The sequence below is a fragment of the Salvelinus sp. IW2-2015 genome, linkage group LG16 (genome assembly GCF_002910315.2).
Source record: "Salvelinus sp. IW2-2015 linkage group LG16, ASM291031v2, whole genome shotgun sequence".
NCBI classification, from domain to species: domain Eukaryota; kingdom Metazoa; phylum Chordata; class Actinopteri; order Salmoniformes; family Salmonidae; genus Salvelinus; species Salvelinus sp. IW2-2015.
In genome coordinates this window covers 6,038,546-6,050,687 of record NC_036856.1, presented here as the reverse complement: position 1 = coordinate 6,050,687, position 12,142 = coordinate 6,038,546, and the positions used below count along the sequence as shown (strand labels likewise).

The following is a 12,142-nucleotide window of genomic DNA, read 5'->3' as shown; positions in this document are numbered from 1 at the left end:
TTGATGTAGAGGAGCTACGAGGGTAGAGAGGTTCGGGAGGAAGCGATTATAATAATTCAGTAAGCCTAGATAGGCTTTCAGCTCTGTAKCGTTTGTCGGAGCTGGAGCTTCCACAACAGCCCTCACTTTAGCTTTGACAGTGTGTAAGCCCTTGGCATCCACCTTGTGACCCAGGTACTGCACTTCATCAGCTAGCAGTGTACTCTTGCTCCTCTTCAGCCGGAGATCGGCGTCCTCCATCCTCCTCAAAACTTCACCTAAGTTTGAGATGTTCCTCCTTCGTGACTCCCGTGACAAGAATGTCGTCGAGGTAAATCGCTACCTTGGGTATCCCCTGCAGAATTCCCTCCATAGTTCTTTGGAAGATAGCTGGTGCAGAAGACACCCCGAAAGGTAAGCYTTTATAGGTAAACATCCCTCTGTGGGTGTTTATGGTCAGGTACTTCTGTGAAGCTTTATCCATTAGCACTTGCTGATATGCYTGACTCATGTCCAGTTTTGTAAACTGTTGCCCTCCGGTTAATGTTGAAAGCAAATCCTCCACTTTGGGTATGGGGTACTGCTCCAGAGAGGAAACTCTATTTACAGTCAGCTTATAGTCACTGCATAATCTGATTGAACCATCTGGTTTTAGTATGGGAACAACTGGTSRTGCCCACTCAGAAAACTTGACAGGTACAATTATATCCTCTGCTAAGAGTCTGTCAATTTCCACATCCACTTTAGGCTTCATGGCATATGGAACTGATCTTGGCCTATAGAATCTGGGAGTAGCATCAGCAGCAACATGAATGGTAGCTTGGACCCCTTTTAATGTCCCTAGCTCTTCTTTGAGAACACCCTCATGCTTTGAAAGCACCTGCTGTAGTGTCTCTGTGGTGACATGTTTGATTTCATCCCAGTTCAATTTTATTTCCTCCAACCACCCTCTCCCTAGTAAGCTGGGGCCAGTACCTTCCACTACTAAGAGAGGCAGACTTTTCTTTTGTCCATGATATTCCACTTGAACATCAGCAAATCCAATCACAGTGATCTTCTCCCCTGTGTACGTTTTGAGTTTAATGGGGMTGTCTCTCAGTTTAGGCACTTCAACGGTTTTCCACTTCCTGTAGAATTGGGACCTGTTCATCAGTGTGACACTACATCCTGTGTCTAGTTCAAACGGTACCTTAAATCCATTTATTCCCATTTCCACAATGAAAGGCGTCACCTTCTTGATATTCGCCCCCTGTACACTGTACATTGAGAATGCTTGCTCTGCGTCTGCACACTCACTTTCACTTTCTATTAGAGCTGTAGCTAGAGCATCTGGAAGTATTCGGTTTTCTGTCCGTTCTCTTTTCTGCAGCCCGTGGCTTTTTTTTATTGCGGCACGCCCTCGCAATGTGGCCTATTATCGCACATGAATAACACTTTTTGTGTTTGAATTTACAGTCAAACGCTGCGTGTTTGCCTTTGCAACGATAACAGTCTCTATTGGCTGCTGCACCACGGCTTTCCGTTCTTTGAAATTCTACYCGCTCAGCGCTGCTCTCTTTTACTGTATGGCACGCAGTTGCGKCCCTTGCCTYCAAATCCAGTGCATTTCTATTTGCGGACTCCATGGCCTGGGCCAGTTTGAGTGCATTCTCAAACGTGAGATTAGGCTCTGATAACAATCGTATTCTGTCATCATTAATCCCACACACCAGCCGATCGCGTAGCATTTGCGATAATGTATTCCCATAGTTACAATCCAATGCTAGTTTTCTCAACTCAGCCACATATTCCCCCACTGATTCGATAGGTTTTCTCATGCGTGAATCAAACTTGAATCTTTGTACTATCTCACTYAGTTTGGGGTTGAAGTGATTTCTTAATAGCTCGACTAAATCTATGAATGACTTTTCTCCTGGTTTATCTGGGCTCAACAGGTTTCTCATTAACTTCTCTGGGATATGTGGGACGGTAGCGTCCCACTTGGCCAAAAGCCAGAAAAAATGTAGCGCGCCAAATTKAAATATATTACTATAAAAATCTATCTTTCATGAAATCACACATGAAAGACACCAAATTAAAGCTACACATGTTGTGAATCCAGCCAACATGTCTMATTTCGGCGAAAGCACACCAAATGATTATGTTAGCTCAGTACATAGCCACAGAAAAACACAGCCATTTTCCCAGCCAAAGATAGTAGTCACAAAAAGCAGAAATAGAGATAAAATGAATCACTAACCTTTGGTGATCTTCATCAGATGACACTCATAGGACATCATGTTACACAATACATTTATGTTTTGTTCGATAATGTGCATATTTATATCCACAAATCTCGGTTTACATTGGCGCCATGTTCAGAAATGCCTCCAAAATATCCGGAGAAATTGCAGAGAGCCACGTCAAATAACAGAAATACTCATCATAAACTTTGATGAAAGATACATGTTTTACATAGAATTAAAGATACACTTGTTCTTAATGCAACCGCTGTGTCAGATTTTACGGAAAAAGCTCACCATGCAATAATCTGAGACAGCGCTCAGATATAACAAAATTTCTCCGCAATGTTGGAGTCAACAGAAATACGAAATTACATCATAAATATTCCCTTACCTTTGATGATCTTCATCAGATTGCACTCCCAGGAATCCTAGTTCCACAATAAATCGTTGTTTTGTTCGATAATGTCCATTACTTATGTCTAAGTAGCTACTTTTGCTAGCATGTTTAATGTCCAAACGCTCGCGCAGATGCAGGCGAACTCGGACGAAAACTTAAAAGTTATATAACAGGTCGAATAAACTGGTCAAACTAAGTAGAGAATCAATCTTCAGGATGTTGTTATCATAACTATCCAATAACYTTCCAACCGGAGAATTCCTTTGTGTRTCTAGAAGTTATGGAAAGCAAGACGATATCGTTTGGAAGGCGCGTGACCAGGAACTGGCATTCTGCCAGACCAATGACTGAAACACCTCCCATCCGGCTCAACGTCACAGTAGAGGCTTCATTCCACGTTCTACAGACTGTTGACATCTAGTGGAAGGCGTAGGACATGCAAACAGATCCATATCTTACAGGGAATTGAATAGGCGATGAGTTGAACATCGACCAGCCTCAGAATTCTCACTTCCTGTTTGGATTTTTCCTCAGGTTTTTGGCTGCCATATGAGTTCTGTTATACTCACAGACATCATTCAAACAGTTTCAGAAACTTCAGAGTGTTTTATATCCAATAGTAATAATAATATGCATATATTAGCATCTGGGACAGAGTAGGAGGCAGTTCACTATGGGCACGCAATTCATCCAAAAGTGAAAATGCTGCCCCCTATCACAAAAGTTTTAAGCTGTACGTCTGTGCACCGACAACGCTTATGAGTATGGATTTTTGTATCGTGGCATCAGTTATTTCATTAGCAGCAAAGAAATGTTCCATTATTTCACAGTACTCCTCCCATTCCTGATTTTTAGGATCAAATGGTGGTAGCGAGCATATTGTTGCCAGAGCCATCTTTTCCGATTCTTTCTCCCCTCACACAGTCAATAATTTGTCCTACCCGTATCCAGGGAATCAATCCTTCAGAATCTTCCACCGCTCACTTGAGTCTCACCTCCCGCGTCGCYCGCCAAACACTCCGTTAAATTCGTGGCAAAAAAATCCAARGCAGTTCTCCATAGTTATCCTCATCGCCAAATATGTAGTATCCTTCAAGGCTTCTTAGAGTTATAACTCATGAGACTTAAGTAAGGTTTAGTATTTAATTGTAACTTAGAATTACATTCTCTAATGCACCTGGCTTAAGCTACCTGAAGCTTTCTTAATCATAGTTGTATAGGCAGACATAGGAAATAGCTACGGATAGCGGGAAGCAAACCCCCGTGGTGAGTCAATACTGCCATCTAWTGGTTTAACATAAATATACCAGGTTACTACAGTAACTTTGAGCGTGGTATGATCGTCAGTATGATTGTCGGATCCAGTATCTCAGAAACGGCCGCCCTCCTGGGCTTTTCACGCACGACAGTGTCTAGGGTTTACCGAGAAGGGAGCGATAAACAATAAACATCCAGTTAGCGGCAGTCCTGTGGGCGAAAACAGCTTGTTGATGTTGTAGGTCGAAAGAAAAATGGCAAGAATCGTGCAAGCTAACAGGCGAGACACAAACAGACACAAACAGACAAATAACGGCGCAGTACAACAGTCGTGTGCAGAACGGCCTCTCGGAATTCACAACTTGTCAATCCTTGTCACAGATGGGCTGTTGCAGCAGACGACCACACCGGGTTCCACTTATATCAGCTAAAAACAACAAGAAGCGGCTCCAGTGGGCACGCGATCACCAACACTGAACAATTGTGGAGTGTGAAAACATAGCCTGGAACATGACAGTGAGTGGCCTGCGAAGTCCCCAGACCTCAACCCAATAGAGTGCCTTTGGGATGAGATGGAACGGGCTGTTCGCAGCATGAATGTACCACCGTCCAATCTGCAGCAACTGCATGATGCCATCGCGTCAGCATGGACCAACATCCCTGTGGAACATTTCTGACACCTTGTAGAATGTCCTGAAGAATTCAGGCTGTTCTGGAGGCAAAGGGGGGTCTGACCTGGTACTAGATGGGTGTACCTAATAAACTGTCCGGTGAGTGTATATCTTCAAGGACATCCATTGATTAACAACTGAATGATTGGAATTGGAATGTGGAATTTGAGGGGKGTGACACAACTTTGTTAAACCATCAATGATTGCAGGTCAATGCTGTGGTGTAGATTGACCCATAATCTGTTGCTTTGGCAYACAGAGGATGCAACTGAGATTGGAGTACAAATGATTTGTGATATGTAATTCTATACCCAGTCTGCTCTCAATGCCCCAGAGAGTAGCTATAATGACCAGTTCATTTGCGGMGGATGATGAAATCCTATTGTTTTTCTCCTACAGAAATGGCAAACATTAGACATGAGAGATTTGCTGAGGCTTGTTATTTGCCCGGACAAATAATGGCCATGTTAACCCCTCACTAGCCTRGATATCTAGACTACGGCATCTGGCTTCGCAAGACTAAACCCCTCACTACAGCACACATCACACATACTTGCAAACTGTACATTGCATTTGTGTATACATATTGRTAACATCCTCATTCTGTATCTAAACACTGTAAACACAAACCAACTACAGACACATACCAACTACAGACAACATATTTGTCTGTGCCCTACGTGCACAACATGCACCATCATCCCTAATTTCATACGTAAAGTCTCAATGTGAGATAGACTAACACAGTGTCAGTAGAGGGGCCTAGCAGACACCAGTCGCCCTTACAAGAAAAATAGATTTAAACATATTTTTGGATGGGTTACAAAATATTATGAATTGACCAAATCATATATTTATCAAAAATGTATTTAATACATTGAAATACATCTGGACATTATAAACACCTGCTCCTTCCCTGACATAGACTGACCAGGTGAATCCAAGTGAAAGCTATGATCCCTTATTGATGTTAAATCCACTTCAATCGGTGTAGATGAAGGGGAGGAGACATGTTAAAGAAGGATTTTGAAGCCTTGAGACAATTGCATTTAAAAATGTTTCTGATAAATGTATGAAATATATTTTAGAAAAATATATGATTTGGCCAAATCTTTATATTATCTCATGTATTGTGGAAATGCATCTAGAAATATATGTATTTTAAATGTAACATAAAATAAACACACTGAATTAAATATTTTATTTAAAACAGTTCTAGAACTGAATATGGGTTGTTGATTGCCTTTGGTGGGTTTTTTCATCTGATAGCTGTAAAGAAAAAGGAAATGTTGAATCAGATTGAGAAATAAAATCATGTATATTGCTTGAGCGTTTATTGAACAGATATTCAATTTAAGTTCAATCTTACCATCAAATATGATGCTGCTATCATAAAGACATCAGGCAGGCACCATCAGTTTGCACCATCAATGTGTTGGGTAGATTTTTAGGGGGTGGAACTGCTTTAATATTGCAGACAGATTGTGGCTTCTGTCAATGTAATTATCTGCATCATATTATTTTTTGGTAAATATTTATTTTAATATATTTTCCTTCTTTCTTATTTTACCCTAACCCTATCATCCCTCCCCCAATTTGAGTAAACTAATGGACAACAAGACTTAGGCTTCTACTTCCAGCTTATACATACTATATACATTTTACAGACACATATTTTACATTAGTTATGTTTTTTGTTACATTTGTTATTTTTAGTCTYACCCTTCAGCTTCTATTAGCCATATATTTTTCAACTGTGCTGTGATGTTTCACAAAAGTCTTGCACCTTTCTATTCACATAGTTTCTACAGATTGTAAATTAAAGATACAATGTTTTGATAAGAGTATTACATTATTGATTGATTGATTATGTCTTTTCAAATCACCTAGCAGTGRTATTTGCAGAGTTAGCTAAATCTTCCGCCATTCATGAACCTGCGACCAAAAACCATCAATGTTGGCGTGGACAGTGGAATTAGTAATTAGGTGTATTCATTGCAGAACAGCAATTTCTAATTTAAAATGATGTGCATTGTCCTGAAAAAGGATTGCAGCGTGTCTAACATTTTTCTTTCACATTTAGTCCATTCCCTTCGACAGAATTCTTAGCATTGACTCACAATTCCAAGCCTTATTCATCTCTGCTTAGTGCTTACACATACAGTATGATCTTCAGGGCTGAACAGACATTCTCCATTAACTTCAGCCTTTGGAAACAAAATGGGACGGGCACATTTTGAAGACATTTCTTGAAGTAATTAGTTAGAAACATGACAGTCAAAGCTTAGAAAATCATGCAGTTATAAATACTGGTGAATCAAATTTGAAATAAATATATATTACTTGACTGTTTATTGAACACCTTTTTAGCAGAAGTTCAATATTTACCTTCAAAAATGATGCTGCTATCTTTAGGGCATCAGGCACCATCAGTTTGCACCCTCCATGTTGCTGTGCACGGGTTCAACAGAGCCAACACAATGATGTTATCTAACTGCCACAATATGCCTCGCAGGCATTTTCCAAATGTTGTTGACTATAGCCCTTCGTTCATCCTGACCCCAGCAAACACATCACACGTCAACTACTCTCTTTGCACTGGCTAAGTCTAAGGACAGTCATCAACCAAGGCCAAGTATACTGGTGGTTCAGTGTTGCTGATGAATGTCAGGCCCCCCGGTAATGTATAATGGGACTATAGTCAGTGTTGTGAACCAGAGTAAAGCTCAGAYGCCTTCTGAGAGGAGGAAACGCCAGGCTACTGTGGTGAGRACACCAATGAAGCTAAGCGCTCAGGATTCACAGGTTGAGCCCATTTTAAGCAAATCCTGGTTTAGTGTGTTTGTACTGATGAGAATCTAGTGAATTTCAGCCACTCATGTTGTTGATTAATGTTGTAAGAGTGCTCTGGAAACTTGCATTTAGGTATTTACTTCTGTGAGTATATGCACCCAATAGTATGGTGACATTGATCGCCAAGCTGGTGACCYCTTTTTACACGCTAACAAGAGGCTYATGCCCACGGTTCCCCAGTAGAACACACTGGCAGGCCTTTGCATGGACTTACTGAGTGTTCATCACTGACAGAGAGACAGAGCGATATCTCAGGCTCTCCCAAGACTTTCCTCCTGCCCCTTGCTGTTGCGCAATCTGTCCTCTTGCCGTTGGCTTCCCTTCATCTCTGTATGAATTCACATCCTCAATCCTCCACTTGATACCGACCAGTCTGTTTTCACCACGATGGCTGACAAACACCAGGGAGCACTCAGTCGCTTGGAATATTCACACACCATTGACAGAAAACATTTTTTTTATTGATATTGCTATTTGCATTCTGCTTGGTTGCTTGAGTCCCCGTCCAACAGATAGCCAGCTCACAACCCCCGGCAGCTGGAGCTCTAATTAGCTCTGATATGAGTTAATGTGATGCAACCGGCCAGCCGCCGGTTTGTAAGAACATCCACCGGGATATAAAAGCAACTTAAGGCAACTAATGATGCATCACAGAGAGGTAGCAAGTTTCTATTAGTATCATACGCCATGCGGAAGTGCTGACACAGATCCAACCAATCTCCTACTGCACAGAACCCACTTTCAATATCTACTCTGAAGCCATATACTGTAGGAATTGTCAATGGTGAATCTGTTTGGCCAATAGTCATTGCCAGTTACTTGAACTGGCTGTGAAAGTTCTGTTGGAAGTGTCTATAGCAGGGGATTTCAAYCRTTTCTTGCCCAGGGACCCCCCACACAGGCAAACCGGCAACCCCGGGACCCCCATCATGTTATCAACAAAATAAAGTCACTTCTTGTCTTGTCATGAAGTGAATGTTAATGGCAAATAAGTAATCAACATTTCAAATGAATAGATTTGGTAGACAGTGTCATTATTTTGACCTCCGCACAGTTCATTGGAAGAGGAAGTATAAACTAACATCTAAGTCMATTAGCTAGAAAGGTATCTTGGCGGTGTAGAGAAAATGTTGCTGTTGTAAAGATCATTTCCAGTAATTCTAAACAGTTTGGCATGGAGCTGAGAGACAATTTTGCAGTTTTAAAGCTCATTTCCTGCAATTCTATGCATTTTGCCATGGCTAATGCTATGTTCCGCCGCTTTTGATTCTCCCTGAGTGTCTAGCTTTTATTTGACTGTAAAGCCTTGTTCTTATTGGCAGTTTGAAGTGACTCAAATCATATWAAAAAAAAATKATATTCAATTCAAAACTGTTCTTTTTCTTGAAGTCTGAACAGCCAAAAAGCACATGGAATCTGATATTTTAAGCCACATTTTAAAACCAACTTCATAGGTTGTTTGAAGTCAGAMACAAATCTGATTCCTGGCCAATCGGATATATTTGTCCCTCAAGTGGTTTTTAGACTGTTATTTGGAATATCTTGTTGCTTGCTAGCTACTCTGTTGACAGTTTGACGAGGACATGTGGTAGTTAACTAGCTTGTTAATTGTTCACAAACAAATAGGGAATGTGCTAGAAAGCTAAGCATCTACCCAGCTAGCTAGTTGACTGCTGTGGCTAGCCAAAAAGGACTTGTTTCGTAAGTCAGATCATTATCACACTATGATTTTAAACCTTCAAAGCAACTGGGAAATGTCCATGACAGGCATTGTTGTCACCTTAGCTTGCTACATAACRTCTGAGTGATAGGAAGCACGAGCACCACCATAAATCAGCCTACACCACTGTGCACGGACCCATCGTTACCATGACAACTAGCATAGCCATGTCAGCAAAGGACTGCTGTCAGAACACACACATACGATTTGGTCACTTCTAAGAAAAAGGATTTGAGAAGGAAAACTGATTTGACCATTAAGGCCTGCAGTGTGAACGAGGCTTTAGTTTTCAAAGATAGTAAGATAGACAGATTTTCCATCCTTTAAAAGGAACACTTGGACGACCTGCCTAAGAATTTTCTGTACAAAAAAAAAACTTTGCTCCAATGACTGTAATTTCCTGGATGCAGAGACATAAAAAGGCTATCCACGAAGGTATTCTGTTGCAGCTAGTGATGGTCATAAAATAATAATGTCCACATACAAAATCCCCCCCCCAAATAATATCGTGGGCCCCCTGCAGTACCTCGTCTGCGGATCCCAGTTTGAAAACCCCAGGTCTATAGCATCATGCTGGTGCAGGTGTCCTGGGTCCCATTCCTACATCTTGCACTGATGTAATGCAMAGTTTTTTTTGCTGCTTTTGCCTGAGGAAATAGATGGTGTTGCTGTCATGACCTTCAGGTCTTGGAACATGGCAGGCTAAAGCATACTGCCATAGTACATCRGTGTCTCAATCATATCGATGTAGTTTGCCAATTAAAATAAGTAAATGTGCTCTATAAGGCGGTAACACATTAGCCTGGTCCCAGATCTGTTTGGGCTGTCTTGCAAACTCCTGTGGTCATTGTCATGCAAAACATGACCAGGCTATTAACACACGTCAACTACGACTGCACCTGGTCCTGTGTCTACGTGTCCTTGGCTGAGAGATGCAGATTTATCCAAGAAATCCTCCAAGGTCCCATCTTTTATTTAGAATCAAAACACAACAGCAGTGCATAACTCTAGAGCAGTACAGAACAATAGGCTGCATACTCAGTGGTTTGGATTATAGTGTTTCTCTCGCACGGGTTATGGGTTCAATCCCCTTGGATCTGATACTTTACATTCTGTACATCGCTTCGGATTAAAGCATCTGCTAAATAACTAATGGCTCTTCCGAATGTTATGCTAATTAACTAATGACTCTTCCGAATGTTATCCCTGAATATCCTAACAGTGCTGCTGAGAGAATGTCTTAAACCAGAAATGATGAACATCACAGCCATGGGATTGATCATCAACGTAAGAGCAATTCCATGCGTCTTTCTCACTCTCTCTCCGTCTCAGCCAATGACATCCAGTGATTAATGAGTGCTCAGTTAGGAGGGCAAGTGCATAGTACAGTATCCATGGTGCTGGGTTCTGCCAAGTGAGCTGTATCTCTCAGAGCAGAAGCAAGTCTTCAGAGACAGGCAGATGGGAGATAAGCCCACTCATGCTGCTCTGAGAAATTACACTCTGTGTGATGATGAATGTGCTCACAGGAACCGTTCATACTGCAACTCCATGGGGGCACTAGCAAACATATGCATTATGCATACACACACACGTGTGGGCATACACGTCGACACACACACGTGTGGGCATACACGTCGACACACACACTCGTATACACGCAACAGGCACACACGTGCGCATGCACACACACACACACACAACCAGATTTTTAGGAGGGCTACGTGGGGTGGTGTATAGTGGGTTTAAAGTGGGACTGATAACATTTACAGGGTCAAGTGGAGATTCCTGTGCAGTGACCCAGATATGCCTTCTGTGCTTCTGTGCAGTAAAATTAGATGATTTATAAACCCCCAAAGGCTCTGTGTGAAACACAGAACTTTCTGTTATCTGTAGCAGTGGTTCCCAAACTGTGGGGTGGGACTCAGTCCGTCTTTCAACTTACTCTTGAAAGGTGTAATCGTAGAATGCACAAGGTGCAATTTTGAAATTGGGTAATGCATCATCAGTTTTCCTCTTGTCGTGTCAGTCATTGCATACCTTAGAGAGCTATTTATAACTTGTCAGAAATGTCCAGAACAACTAGCCTATGTCAGCTAATGTTTTTTAAGTCCATAMATTTTGTTGTAATGTTTGAGTCACTCAAATATCACATGAATACACGTACGACATGGCAAAATGCAAGACAATTAGCTTTAAAACMGCAAAATGTTCTGTTCACCCTATGACYAAATGTGTAGGATTGCAGGAAATAAGCCTTCCACCAACAAGAGGCTTGTGTGCAGAGTATTAGACAGAAATAGACGTGGGATGTTCCCCAGTGCTGAGTTTGGGAACCCCTGATCTATAGTAGCTTGGCATCATGTTAGCACCTCAGTACAGCTACAGAGGCTGTGTCCCAAAATGGCACCCTATTCCCGACATAGTCCACTGCTTTTAACCAGAGCCCTATGGGTCCTGGTAAAAAAAAAGTGGTGCACTATATAGGGAATAGGGTGCCATTTTGGACACAGTACACAGAGAGGAGCTGTGAACTGACCTAGTTAGTGCCCTCCCAGGCAGTTGCATGTTATGTTTATTGCAGGACAGGACCAGACACAATGTTATGACTACAGGTAGATGTGCTGTTGTTTTACTCTCTCATTGATCACCATGAGCATTCCTGTCAGTAATGACATGTGCAGTTATCGTATGTTTCTCGAGGACAGTTTCTGCTCTATAGTCTGAGTCTACATGCAACAACTTATCATTTGCTCTCTTACATGACGTCACTTGTCTGGTTATTGGAGATTTACTCTGGATGTTCCTGTTTCTAAGCCTAGTTGTTCACCAAGGGGGCACAGTTGTTTTGCATGTTAGAGGCTAACCGTGCAATGATCTGCTTCGCCTACAGGTGAGCCGCGCAAGTTTGACCCGGGCTTCAGAGGACCTATCCATAACAGGTACTGTATCCTCTGGTCTCCTCCAACTTCCCTTGCATGAGGAAGCAATAGAAACATGTTCAGTAATACGCTTGTGATTGACTCCATGATGGACGTTC

At 41.8% G+C, this 12,142-nt stretch overlaps 1 protein-coding gene across 3 annotated transcripts in view; it reads left to right on the top strand.

The window, feature by feature from the left end:
• LOC111975625 (choline transporter-like protein 5-B) overlaps window positions 1-12,142 on the top strand; it is a 57,598-nt gene that overhangs the window by 17,912 nt on the left and 27,544 nt on the right. For all 3 annotated transcript variants that reach the window (XM_024004054.3, XM_024004056.2, XM_024004055.2), the window contains exon 2: window positions 11,996-12,044. In XM_024004054.3, the coding sequence (XP_023859822.1) occupies window positions 11,996-12,044 (49 nt within the window). The remainder of the gene's footprint in view (window positions 1-11,995; window positions 12,045-12,142) is intronic.